We start from the raw sequence: 14,399 nt of genomic DNA, 5'->3' as shown, positions 1-14,399 counted from the left end.
TAGCAGGAGTCATGCCGCTCAATGCCGATTCAAGCTGTTGACGCTGTGTCAAAATTAAATGGTGCCGCCATATAATTTTCTACAGTCATACATTTGCAAATGGAAACAGGTACAGGAGTTAAATCTGTTTGTGTGTGTATAAAATGTCTGTACAAATCAGGAGTGTCCTATTTTTTAAAGGTTAGGAAACATAAGAGACTAGACACACAACATTTAAATCATACAAATGTGATTCACAAATGAAACATTGTTTTCAAAATATATTTCAGCGAAAGATTCATATTGATGTCCGTGCATTTTTATTCTGAATATGGCATTGGTCGTTTTGTGATTCATTATTAATGGCGTGTGTTCTGTTTGTGTGAGAGTTTTCAGTGTTCATTTTGTGCACCATAAATCTCAGAACTCACTCAATGTCAAACTTTATGATCCAAGAATCTCGGGCACGTATTCATCATTCCATCAAAAATCTGGACTGGAAGGGCACTGCAGCCAAACAGGTTTTAATGAATGGTTTTACAAAGTTTATTGTGCGAGTGAGGTGAGATGAAATGATTAAAGTGATTATGAAAAATGCTTGAAAGCGGCTGGTTATTTATTTCCAGCTGCTGCTAACGTGTGCTTACGGCCATCTGCCTTGCTGCTCCCATTAATAAGAAAGCAGTGCTGTGGTGAGATCATTGGGACAACAAACAGAAAGGCTCGTCTCATTACACCCTGAGAACAAATCGCCGCCTTCTTTTGTTTCCATCACCTGCTTGTTAAAGGAGCAGTTCTGAAAGGACTATTAGGTTCCTTATATCAGGAAAGTAAAGAGATGGAAAAGCAAAGCTTAAATTGTGATACAGCAGCAGCAGGTGCTGACGTGTAGAGACTGTAATAAGTCAGGGAGAACACTTGCCTCTTGTTTCTAGACCATTTCCACAGGCTTCTCCTGGTCCACCTAATCCACGTTGAACTGCGTCCGGAACCAGAGTGCAACTGTGCCACTTGTGCGTCCTCCACCTACACAGACAGACACAAAGACAGAAAGACTTTACATTTGCACAGCATTTCCCTACAGCTTTTTTAAGTCATGGTGATATGGATGATTTGCAGCCAAAATGTCATCGCTATAAAGGCAGAAACAATCATGTCCTGTTGAATGCAATGGAATGAAAATGGCAAGTTTGTGCTATTCATGTCAAAATGGCAACAGGGATGACGTAATTAAAAATATAGAAATAAAAGCAGACACTGATCTTTAAAAGGCTCATATCAGTCAGTCTCTAAAAATAATTAGGATAAACAATACGTAAACATATCCTGTGCATTTGTTACGCAACCCTCTTCAACTGATTTTTACTGTTAAATGGCATTTTTATTATTAAGTAATACTGGAATATATGTTGTTATATGTTGCTTGACTTTAAAAGGTAGATAGAGACAGAGGCTCTATAGTGTCTTTGATCCAGATTTAGAAATCTTTATTAATCCAAAAAGGGCAATACATTTTACAAGCTTTTCCATTCATGTTATATAATAAATTAAATTAAATCAAAAAAATACATAAACTAAAAGCAGCAACTATTGTTTTTTTTGTGTTGGTTTGTTCTGCAAATCGCCATTTCAGAGAGAATATGATTTGTGCTGCGCTTGCCGAAAAAATCTTTCTGGGTTTTTATTTGTGTAGACTAATAATACATACAACAATCTGTAAAGAGGCGTTATGTGCAATAACCATGTGTTGTGCTCGCACTTTGCTCAGTGCAGTGAAAAACAGTCCCTGTAAAGTAATATAGATAAGAAACACTGTAACTCCTACTCCCTGTTATCTGATTCATGCAGCATTTACAAAGTGCATCTAATTTGTGAATTTAAACAGATATTGGTTTGCAAAAACACGGGGCTACCAACAGCACAATGGTTTTTTGTATATATATACAAAAAGTTATACCTATGACATTTTCTTGAGGCTTTTACCACCAAACTAAACAAACCAAATAAAATGCAGCCGTGTTTCCATTACCATACATGATGAGCAGAATGTACTGTGTCAATGCCATAGTGTCTAATACTCATGCCATCATAAAAGCACATGCATATGTATACAGAGTGAATGATTGGAGGATGATAGCTTGTCCTTGGATGAGAAAGGGAAAGGCCTCGTTATAAATGGTGCTATTACCTGTACACTGGACAAACTGGAAGTGATTCACACTCTCTCTCTTCATACAGAGTGTCAGGACACTCTTGACCTCCATAAGCAGACCTTTGAATGATGGTCCTGTATCGAGACTGTGTGGCAGCGGTTGCATTTTCTGTTGGACGTGAAACACAATCTTCACAATAGGCTGCATTCAGCGGCGGATCACTTGCACAAGTTGAAGTAAAATGAATTTTTCGAGAGGGACGAGAATATAAAATGATCCTGAGGCAAACTGCTGACATGCTGTGTAGCATCTGCGACAACAAAACGAATGCAGACACAATGACAACCGGTGGAGTCTAATATCTGGAAGAGACGGCTGTAAAACAAGTCGCAGTGTCAACGTCGATCTGATCCTGATTAATGTGCCCTTGTGGCCGTGGTGTCCTGCACTCCGCTGCAGTCTGTTTTTGGAAGCACCACAGTGCAATAGCTTCATTTGGCTCACGCTCCAAGGCTCATTACACAACACTAATTACTAAACATTGAAAATGGTGCAATTAAGAAAGTGATTACATCATCAGCGTACCCAATGGACTACAGAATATTTACAGAGACAAGATGTCTGCTCCATTCTTTTCCAAACAATTACGTACTTTCTGATTTCCACGAAATTTAGTGGACGCACATTGAAGCCCATTAAATATCCATTTTCCTCTTGATGTGTCAGCTTAATGTAACGGACAGTTGAAGCATCACTCGAATGCAATTATTGAGACACGCGGGGACAACACATTTGTATTTCAATATTTAGATTAGCTATCAGTATAAGTTTTGGATCAATATGCCAGTTAGTTTCTCAATTTATTGATCAATCCTTTGAAGAGCAAAATTTGACATCGTAAAATTGCTTTATTTGTTGAGATGTCAGTTGAAAATCTAAAATATTACATTTATTTGTGATGGTAAACATCAACAAAAACAAGAAATAATCAAAATTGAATTTATCAGCACCATACCATACACTGTAAACGAAGATGGACGACATAATGGCGACCCAGAAATGAACCTAAAGCGACTTGATTACCACCTACTTGTCCATAATCCAACTCCTAAATTTTAGTAAATGGCATGTGGGCCAAAACTCAAAGAAATGTCAAATTATTGTTTTCATTTTAGGTAATTTTTTAGGACATTTATATGTTAATATGAATTACGTTCTGTCCCAGATTACCCAAATTCACCCTAATCAAAAGCCTGGCACCATCTAAACTGAAGTTGCTTGAAAGAGCCAACAATTTAAAGTCGGTTGCCTTTTTTCATGAAAAACATAATAATATAAATACAATGTCCAAATGTGTAATTAGTGCTATGACAGTTATGATATACTTTTAATCCAGCCCACCACTATATTATATATTAACTTACCTTTACAAAAATGTTGCTGGGTCCAACAACCTCCTGTTATTCATAAGCCTTTTACATTTTCAACTCAAATACATTAACTCTATTTGCGGAACTTTTACACAAAAGTTGCTAAAACTATGTTCATAGAAACTTGTGTACAGATCTACCTGGCACACAGGTTGACGGGCAGGCTGTCCATTCACTGAAGGGCGTCACAATGCAGTCTTTCTTGCAGGGAAGCAAACAGGGTCGCACGGTGTTGGGACGAGAAGAATCTGAGCACCTAAATGTACAAACAGACAAACAGTGGATTTAAAACTCTCTTCATCCCCCCGAGGCGATAAATGATAAACATCCTGAGTGTCGTTGCCATCAGGACAGTGCAGTGAAACAACTGCCCTGTCCTTGACATCACACGTCTCTCCCCAGAAAACATGATTGATTACGTGCACCCCCCAGCCTCTATGCTCAAGCAAAAGGTGGACAAATGTAAAAATTTACAGTCCTCTCACACATTCAGCTGCTTCCAAGGGAACAAATTGCTCTATGAAAAGAAACATTCTCCTACTATGCCAGCGCACTAAATGCTAATGTTTTATGGCTCGTAATATTGTCAGTTTTAAAACCGGTCTTAAAGCTGCACCACATCAATATTTCTTTATATTAACAATACGTCCAGTGACTAGTGTGGAAAGCTCATAGTGACAAACCCACAGAGATCATCACCTGACTCTGCAGCTCTGCTTTAACGACCGGATGTCTGCATTTATTTACATGTGCAGAACTGATACAGTCCCCTTTCTTTTTCTATCAAGGGGAGCGAGCTCTCAGCGAGAAAATCAATCACTCAATCCACAGAATGGCCTCTAATTAAACCTGAGAAAAGTGAGAATTTGCACGCTGTTTACTGATTAATCATTCCTGCCACGCCAAGGACGTCATTAGCAGGTTTTAAGGACAACTTCCCCAACTTTCACCAATTTCTGTTTCTAAAAATAGAAAATAATCATGCACTTCTTCCCTATTTATTCTACACATCTTGTGCAACTTATCTATAACAAGCCCTTAGGCTGCGATGTGTTGTGTTTGTCGTGCAACCTTGAAGTGGAGTGGATTAATGCAGCTTTGTGAAATCAAGTAAGTCATAAGCTTTGATGTCTTCATCAACCAGGAACCAACACACACACACACACACAAATTACAATATATTTATGGAGTGAGTGACGTCCTTTGCCCGACAACCAAATCCAGGTCTCACTGGAGCCCCAGCGTGGTGCCCCATCTTACCAACTACAGAAAGCCAGGACGCAGAGGAATGAGATCAAAGTACGCCGAAGCACAAGGAGGCAGGATACATAAAACTCATCCTTCTCCAGCTTTCTCCCTCCTCTTCTCTCCCCTTTGCAGTGATGTATGCCAGAGGGCATGGCAATGCTACGCAGCAGCTGGGGGAATATGGCACTCCCAGACTCAGAGAGTCAGAACTACAGTCAGGGCCACGCTGATCAACTCTGACATGGTTGGGAACATAAAACATCTCCTTCACACACATGATTTATTCTTGCTTCAAAAATGGAATCAAATACCCAATTACTCACTCCTCACTGTATTTAATATTTAATCCTAAATAAAAATGTTTTTTGAGTATGTTCTTGGAGCCCAGCATATGTTATCTACTCAGACATTAAAAACAACAAGTTAAACATGTCGTCTTTAACATAAATTACAATAACTTTGGCCTGCAGGTCAATTATATTATATTAATTTAATTTGACTGACACAGACATTCACAGGTGTTGGGGTTTCTGGTCTTTGTCATGGCAACAATCATAGAATCACTTCCTCCTTGAAATATATCTACAAAGTGAAAGCACAGTGTCTATTTTGTTGCTGCAATGCTTTATGTCAAGTAGAACTTTTATTTTGAAAAGTTGTAACCTTGGGTCTGAAGATTATTGATTGGACCTGTGTTAATTTGGTATACAGACATATTAAACTCTAACTATCACTGCTTTTGTTTGTAAATTAACATTTCATCATTAATATGTTACAGGGGAGCAGATATGAAACTGAAAATCAATCTAATGTTCTGTGGGAAGCTTTGCAGTAATACCATGAAAAGAGCCGCTGACCTTTTATTGAGTCACTGCACACTGTGGTGCTAATCATGAAAAGCTTAGACGTTTGCTGACTCAAGTGGCTTTTCTATAAAAAACTAAATGTCCAATGCATTCATGGGGCATCTGCTCCTCATTTCAAAGATAGACAGGAGTTTATGTAGTGGAAATAAAGAAATCAAAACTAGCCTACATGGATGTTGAACATATAATTGGCCCCTCTGTATCAACTTTGGCCCCTTTATGTCCCCTTCTTTAGAAAAATGTACCCAGCGAAGCTCGACTGAATGCACAGAACTCGGAAATGAGAATCAGCTGTCCTTGCCGTCCCTTCTGTTTATGAGTCGAGCTGCTGCAGAGCGCTGGTCATGCATTTACTTAAATGTTCAGTGTGTAGTATTGAGTGCATGTTGACAGTAGCTGCATGTTGCAGCTGAAAACCCCTCACCTCACCCTCCCCTTCCAAACATGAAAGAGAACCTGTGGCAGCCTTTAGTTTTTTTAAAACTCAAAAGGTGTTTAGTTTGTCTAGTCTGGGCTACTATAAAAAAAACAAGACTGCCTCCGTAGAGAGGACCCACTCCTGAATATAAAGAAAATATAAAGAGCCCATTCTAGGGTAAAGAAAACAACAATTTTTACAATTTAGATTGAACACACAAGTGACAACATCACTATTTGTATTCATTTCCTGAGTAGAGATCCCTTTCACCTTAATCTTACATACTGGACCTTTGAAGTTCATTGATATTGAATCGATTATGTCCAAATTGCACCAAATTCCACACTGCACGTCCTTAAACAATATTTATGACCAAGAGTGAAGCTGATAAGATGTAGGGTTCTTGTGATGGGAGCCACATACAGATGAAGATTCCTGGGATTAGTAGATAATAAATAAATGATGCCAAGTTTGTATTGCTCTTTATGGACACAATCAAATCCTAATAAACATAAAAAACACCAAAAGTCACTTGTTACTGATGGTTCAAATCAACTATGATGAACCGCAACATGCAGGGCCTGTGTGTTACGTGCTGTTTCCATTAAATTAACACTGCAAAGAATTGATTTAGTCCACGACATACTGTGCAGGTGAGATCTGTCGGCAGAGCAGAAATGACAGTTTTCATTAAAGCCTCTGTGGCGTAAGATAGAGCGGGCGTAAGAAAAAATCCTCTCCATAATCCACTTTATGGCCCTGTCAATATTATATTGAGCTAAAGAAGGGCAAACTTTGTGAATTATTTATAAATCTATCTTCCTGTGGCGGGCTATAACATCATTACAGTGACAGCACAAAAGCCCTTAGCAGTGTTTAATATTGTATTGCTGAAAAAGGAGTAGATAATGGTGGAGCATGAGCAAAATGAATCTCAGGTTCACACGCATATACACGCACACACACACACACAAACATCCTAAACACAGGCAGAAGGCACAAAAGAAGAGTACAAGGCTCTGGGGATGTAATTTCACAGTGCATCAAGTCATCTGGGTCATTTGTCAGTAAGTAAAAGTAGATTCTCGATACCTTCAAGTAAGACACTTTTGGAAAATGGAGATTGCGTTCTTAAATGAATTTCCTGTCAGAGGAATGTGTTTCCTTCTCAAGTCCTCCCCCAGATTTTTACAAAGCACCTTTACGCCTCAGTCGTGATTTATCATTAGTTTCTTTCGGGACCATTTTTTCTGATATGTAAAACCAAGCAAAGCAACAGTGTCAGATAGGGATAAGCTTTTCTGTCAGAGGAATTTTCATGTTGGAAACTGACACAGACAACTTAGTTGCCGAATTTGACAATTATTTTATTTTTTAATTATTATCATTACGTTGAGACTATTATTTCGAATGGAAACATTATTGTGTTGAGCTGAACTTTGTTTCTGTTCAAGTGCAATTGCATGTCGGCTATTTCAGAGATCTGTTAAGTTTTCAAAATAAAAGCTCAGTAATTCAGCTCAATACAAAGCATTGCAGCAACAAAACAAAAAACACGTTGTGCTTTTACTTTGTTGACAAATTGCTAAAGAGGAAATAATTCTATGAATAATGGCCATAATGGAAATCAGTACCTACAAATGTCCGTGTCGTTGTCAGTCTGAATGGTGAAATAAAAACACAAATGATCAAAATGATGTGGCAGCGATTTTGTCCTGCGGTGTGACCCAGTTGCAGACTACTGTTGTAGTTTAGCCGAGGGCACTGAAGAAGGTCCGCAAACTGTATCCTGACCCCACTGACTAACAGAGTCCTGGTTGTTATTATGAGGGAAATTAAGAGATTATTAAACAGTAAACAACTGTAAAAAGCGGAGGCAAGGCTTAGTTTTCCCATATAAAAAGAGAAAACAGAAAATGACTGCAAATGCTTTCATGGAAAATACTGGTGCTACAGTATTGGAACCCAACAGGCGGATAGATCTGCCCCAATGCTATCCAGAGCTGAAGAGGAAAAAAGAAGGTGGTGTCTTATTGATTTCTTCTGCCGACAGACCTTGAAAAACACGCCTGTGAGAGCATGCCTTCAGCAAAACATACTAAAGTGTGATCTCACTTATGATGAAGAAAGCAATAAAAACATTGTGCAGTTCAAATGCACACACCAATATCAAAAACATAAAGTGATGTCATAGGACAAATTACTAAATTGCAGTGTTACAGAGCTAAGATGAATATTGCAATACACATGAAAACGGATGCCTGATCAAAGAGCGTACCTTTTATTTATGACAGGTCCCACGTTCATCTTGGTGCAGCTGACTTTGCGGATCTGAACGCCCGCGGCACATGTAGGGGTCCCATCCAGCAAGCTGGTGCCATTGAGATCCATGGATGTGTCCTTGATACAGGGGCCCCAGGCTGAGGCCTCCCAATAGAACACCACGCAAGGATGGTCGTTACAAACCCTCCACTCCTCCAGGGCTGGAGCTGTGGGACACTCCTTCCCGTCTGAGCATCAACATACAAGGAGACGGCACAGAATCAGAGATGGATGCACAACTTAGTTAAGGGGTATGGTTCAGTGTTTCAGAAATACAGTACATCTGCCTGTTCTTGTCTTCAGATGCTTATGAGCAAGCTAACACAAGGGTTAGTCCATGAAAGCATCATTATGTGAAAGTGTGATTTTCACAAGCCCTGAAATAAATTCCACCCAAAGCACAAGCTGTAGTTAGTGGCTGGAAGTCAAATGCTAATATTCATCATTGACTGCTGGCAGCTTGGCGACTCAACAAATGTTTGTTTGAGGTTAGCTGAGCCGACACTTTACAAGTTCTTACTTGTAGAATTTGAATTACAAATGAAAAGTCAGGGTGAGGTCACCACAGACAGGACTTCACAGGCCATTTTCAAAATGCTGCCTCCAGCCACACTGCAACAAGCTCTCCCAGTCCCTGCTCCCTGTGCGCCGCTTGTCACAGTGATTATGAGGACACATTGTGTTCGCTGTAGACTGTAAAAGCAAAAATAATGCTATTTTAGCAAACACGCGACACTAATGCACAAAGAAAAACCCTAACTTTTACTGTTTTATAACTGTGTTGTCTTCTTGTGTTTGGCTATTCATGCATTTCATCAGTGTAATTTGTAGATCTGTCTTTGTGTATTATGTATGTTTTTTGGGGGGGCTATGTACATAGTTTAATGATAAAAATTAAATACATTTTAATCAAGTTTTTTGCTTTAGAATGAGCTGTTTTACTAAAAAGACACGAACATCTGTGCAACAGTAACCATAGTGATATAATGTATTTATGTTGTGCATTGATTTACAGTGCAAGTCAAATTCATCAGATCACACACATGTTCATACAGCCCCTCCATATGCATCGTTTTTCATTCACTGACATACACATGCAACAGTCATCAGGGGAATTTAGCATTTCAGTATCTTGCCCAAGGACAGTTTGGCATTTTGATTAGGATGTGTAGAACCACAGCTCTACCTCCTGAGGTCCAGCTGCATGTCATTTGTGGATACAGAAAGAAATGTGCGCACACATGTTCACCATCCATACACCTACATGTTTCTCACAGTGGTGTGCAGAGGATAATACAATTATAGCTGTGGCTCAGGAGGTAGAGATGGTCATTGATGCACGGTGGTTCATCAACTCTTCATACTGAAGTGTCCTTGGGCAAGATACCGAATCAAATCGCCCCTGACAGCTGTGCCGACAGTGTACGGAGCGTGATAGAAAAACGTAAGAATGGGTGTGTGACTGTAAACACCTTTAAATATTACATAAATACAGACATACTGTCTAAAGTAACTGAGGGTCGATTCATTCATTCATTCAAAAAAAAGACAAAATATGTAAAATAATCCACTGGAATAAGAGCTAAAGTAAGCTTATGTGAAGCATTTTGTTAGTTTCTTAGGTTTGATCTCCAGTGAAAATATTGATATCTGCAGTCGTCCATCTTGAAAACATCACAGAGCAATTTGTTTTCTGGTTTACTGTACCGCAGCAGTTTTTGTAAGTCCAATGAAAGTTGACAGAGTATTCTGCAGAGTTAGCACTGGGCGTAAAGATGGACAGAAACAATATCAGAATAAATGCAGCAGAACCAGATATTTTTTGTTCATTCTTCCTTGTCAAAACCTTTTGCCTACATTGCTAAACATACTTACAGTGCAATTTATTTCTACCCTCCTGAGCATCTACATTTTTGTGTACCTAATTTTGCTAAATAGTTGTTTTAATTTAATTAGAAACTTGCATAAAACACAAATACATGCTGATACGATCGAAGCCAGGGGTATTTAATTAAAATTCAGAGAAGTCCAGATAAAGAGCATCGCCTCCAGGGAAGATCCACAGCGTCATAATGTCTAATTAGCATTCAAAGTCAGTGCAGTATATGTTGAAATATTAGAGGTATAGACGTCTGTGTGTAGTCAACATCTTACTGTCAAATCAAATCAAGTATAATGTCTGACCAGTACTGATTATAAACTGTTTTCACTGTCTTCCTTTCTTTTTTTTGAGGACACCACGTCAAATTACTTTTGTTATTTTTCTCCAGTGTTCATGGGAATTTGCCGACTTGTTTGACGTGAGATGATTTCCAATTCATGTTATGCAGTTGGTCTGTGAGCTTCCTGGGGTCATAAAACCAGTGTCTTAGCGCCCGGACCACGCTGGGTGTACCGCTGATCTGCTGTGTCTTGCAGCCTGTTGTTCAGGCGTGTCTGCTGTGTGTCGGGAGAGCTGCCACGTAGAGTTTCTGGGATGACTACTGTATTTCCTTGATTAAAAGCAAGTCTGTGTTCTTATCTAAGTACCAGGGCTCTATAGTATGAAGTCGAGCATCTTCTGTTGCTACAATAACAATAAAAAATCTTGTTAAAACAAATGAATGGAGTCAGTCAACAGAAGCAAGAGAGTGCTTTAACTTTACAACAGGTACAGGAAGAGTTGTAAATGTGTATTTCTGTGACATATTCGACAGATAGACATCAAAACTGTGATAAAAGATTATGTTCAATGTCTATTTTGCTGTGAACCATGTGCAGTATGTGGAGAAAACAGACCACGTCTCTCTAGGTGAGCAGCGTGACTCATGCAGGCAGTGTGGACGCTCTAACCTGATAACATGGATGACAAAATGAAAAGCAAGACATTCTTCTAGTGTCCCTGAAAATTTGACAATTCTCAATGACTGAATTATAGGTCCAGGTCTGGATAGGACAGCATCTGGATCTGGACTGCAATGCACCTATTATTGACCTCTGATCATACAGAGCCGCAAGAAAAAAGCAATGCTCATCATCCAATATCTAAGAAAACATTAAAAGTACATCATTTTTGGGAAGTTCTGCAAAAATACAGAAACACAAACACAGTGATAAAGATATTTCATTAAAAAAGAATGAAAAGCCAAAGAACTCGTAGGGATGTTTCAGTACCTTTTCCTGGAATAGCAAGCACAGTGCGAGAGCGGCTCTGTCGGCCCTCGGAGCTCTTGGTGGCACAGCTGTGTGAGCAGGGAGACCAGGAGGACCAGGAGCCGACCACACAGTCTGCGGCACAGGCCACCTCGCAGGCCACTTCTGTGGGTGGAGGGTCATCTCCACAGCGGCCGACCGGCACTTCTTCCCCTGAGGGGGACAAGGTCAAATTAAAAAACAGAAAAAAAGGTGACATGCAACTTTGGGGCTCAAACTAATCTCTAGAATCAAGATCCTGAGACATGTTGCACTTGGAACCAACAAATATTGGGACTGGATTAAAATCAAGTCAAGCGTTACTATCGCACCTCTCGTCTAATCAGATTACAGGATTACAGGATGGATTTCATCCACACAAACAAATGAAAAAACACTTCCAAAGGTTTTTTTACTCTGCTCACACTGCAGTTCTCACACATTGTAGAAGTATGTGGGTCAGCTGCTTTGACATGCTCCACCTGACTCAGGTGTCTAGTGTTTTAGTTGTTTATACCCTTTTCTGTACAGTCTGCATGTCCTTTCAAGGGTAGAGAGGAAGGTGTAAGTTATGAGGTGTTCAGCTGTGACATGGGGAAAAGATCATGGGCGGATAACAGTGTTATTTCAAGGAATAAATATGATCAGGCTAAATCATATGTCCATACAACCTGGTTATAAACTCATGGTAACCTAAGAGTGATGTCAACATGGTTGTTAGTTGAAGATGCATAATTTGATGATTTTTTTTTGCTTAAATGTAAGTTTCCTCTGAGGGAGAAGTTTCCCCAAAGGTTAAAAAAACGTTTTTGATCCTTGAGGGGAAAAAGATTTGCTCCTCAATAAAACACAAATGTCAAACCCAAATAGAATTTCGTTTTATTTAAAGAAAAGTATAAGGCCTTCCCATTGGTATTCTGAGCTAGTTGAAAAACTATCCTTCAGCCTTCAACTGGGAGCCACGTTATGAAATATTTATCACAGCTCTATCTTAACTCTTTCATTAAGGAGTGAAGCAGTGAAGGAAAGGAGCCTTTTTCCTCTGTACTGCAAACAATAATCGATGTTATATCGTGAGATAAAACAGTGAAATTACAGAAGTATATTCTCATATGAAGGCAAATGACTGAATTAAACCCTTTGTCAAGAGGTACCCAGAGGTAGCTGAGTGCCACAGATTCCTCTAAGGTCTCTCTGTCTAAGAGAGAGAGATCAATTCCAGACGCAGGCATGCCATCCAGATGTCAAAACAATGCCAGCAGCAGCCAGCATTGTTTTTTTTATAGATATGCTCACACACAGCAGTATCATTAACTTGGCTGAACTCTGCCACTACATCATGGAATATGGTTTAACAATAACAACCCCAGGCCAGATTTGTCATCAATTTGTCTTTTTTTACTTCTTCAAGCGAATCCCCTCGATGCAGAGGAGGGCAGAGAGCAAACGTAGGTATCGTCTCATCCAATAGATGTGAAAGACTCCCTTGGGGGGGTTTTGCCCATAAAGTGGAGGCATCAGAGAGTTCCAGCCGTCAAAGTAAGAGTGCGTATACAGAGGGAGATGTTAGTCTGCCCCAAGTCAGGGTAAAGTCCCACAGGCTACTGTAACGGGATGCATCATAACTTTCATTAGTGCAGAAGCAAGCGGACGATAGATGGACTTCTACAAAGTTAACCACCAAAAATCTATCAGCTTTATAGGAAGCAGGGATACGTGCCACAGATGCTGTGAATCAACCGTCCTGACAGAGAGTTAGACACTGACACTACATGTCCTAATTGACAATTAGATACAGCGAGACACTATTTCACAACCTTTAAATGTGAATTGCAAAGTAGAAAGTTTGATCTAAAGTAAAGAAAGCACATTTCACTTAAATTGCAGCACTTATTTCTACGGAACGTGGTCGAAGGATGTGGAATGGGTTAAAGAAGCACCCATTGATTTTTGGTGGGGATCTGGATCATGGGGCAGATTTAGGAATGTTTTCAATTTCTTTAACATTTTCATTGATTGCCCAGGGAACAATTGGACGTGGATCTCGATTTAAAAATAATAATCAGGGAACTGATATTTCTGAGTGTGTGTAATATGGTGCAGCTTGATTGAATGAAAGGTGACAGTTAGGCCTGGACGGAGGTATGCGCTCTACTGATTGCCATTCTAGTTTAAAATGTTTCTTAAAATTTTTAAATATGCCAAACAAATGACATTCACAGAGAATAGGACATATTTTGAATACTAACGTGTTGGTTATTACTTCCCACATACATCACCGTTATAAGGTTTAATCATTTTAACCAATTTCATTGGCTGAAGAGGCACTTACAGTATGTTACACTGTCTGGAAGGTAACGAATCATTGAACTTACAAGTAACCAGGATATCAGCTGCTGTCAGCACCATATTTTGACACACAGCACAACCCCAACTTATCAACTTGTTTCTCAGAGGACAAAGAGACCTTATGTTCAGCTGATCCTATGCTTACTACAGCAAAAAAAAAAAATACTATATTAAAGAACTTGTATTTAAATCAAAACTCAAAGTGTTGGCAAACAAACAGTACACAATCAACTAATTCAACAGTTGCTCTGCTTGAAAATTGAATCACACAGCACTAATGAATGTGTTGGCAAACAAAAACTAACAATTGATTCACAAAGGTTTGCCTGGATACACTGCCTAAGGAGAAATCGCACGATAACATGAGTCCAAAGTCACATCCTGTGTATGTGTGTCGGTGTGTGCGAGTGCATGTTGAAGGGGGGGCACTGCAAATAGACGGCTGCCCTAGGGGTCCTCTTGC

General features: G+C 39.5%; 1 protein-coding gene across 1 annotated transcript in view; it reads right to left on the bottom strand.

Annotated features, from left to right (window-relative positions):
* Positions 1-14,399, bottom strand: part of thsd7ba (thrombospondin, type I, domain containing 7Ba) — a 183,610-nt gene that overhangs the window by 61,777 nt on the left and 107,434 nt on the right. The window contains exons 9-13 of the mRNA XM_069533160.1: positions 11,570-11,761; positions 8,373-8,604; positions 3,703-3,818; positions 2,168-2,300; positions 902-1,005 (exon numbers count right to left, since the gene is read on the bottom strand). Of these exons, the coding sequence (XP_069389261.1) occupies positions 902-1,005; positions 2,168-2,300; positions 3,703-3,818; positions 8,373-8,604; positions 11,570-11,761 (777 nt within the window). The remainder of the gene's footprint in view (positions 1-901; positions 1,006-2,167; positions 2,301-3,702; positions 3,819-8,372; positions 8,605-11,569; positions 11,762-14,399) is intronic.

This window comes from Paralichthys olivaceus, chromosome 10 (assembly GCF_024713975.1).
Source record: "Paralichthys olivaceus isolate ysfri-2021 chromosome 10, ASM2471397v2, whole genome shotgun sequence".
NCBI classification, from domain to species: domain Eukaryota; kingdom Metazoa; phylum Chordata; class Actinopteri; order Pleuronectiformes; family Paralichthyidae; genus Paralichthys; species Paralichthys olivaceus.
This window is presented reverse-complemented; position numbering and strand designations above follow the sequence as displayed.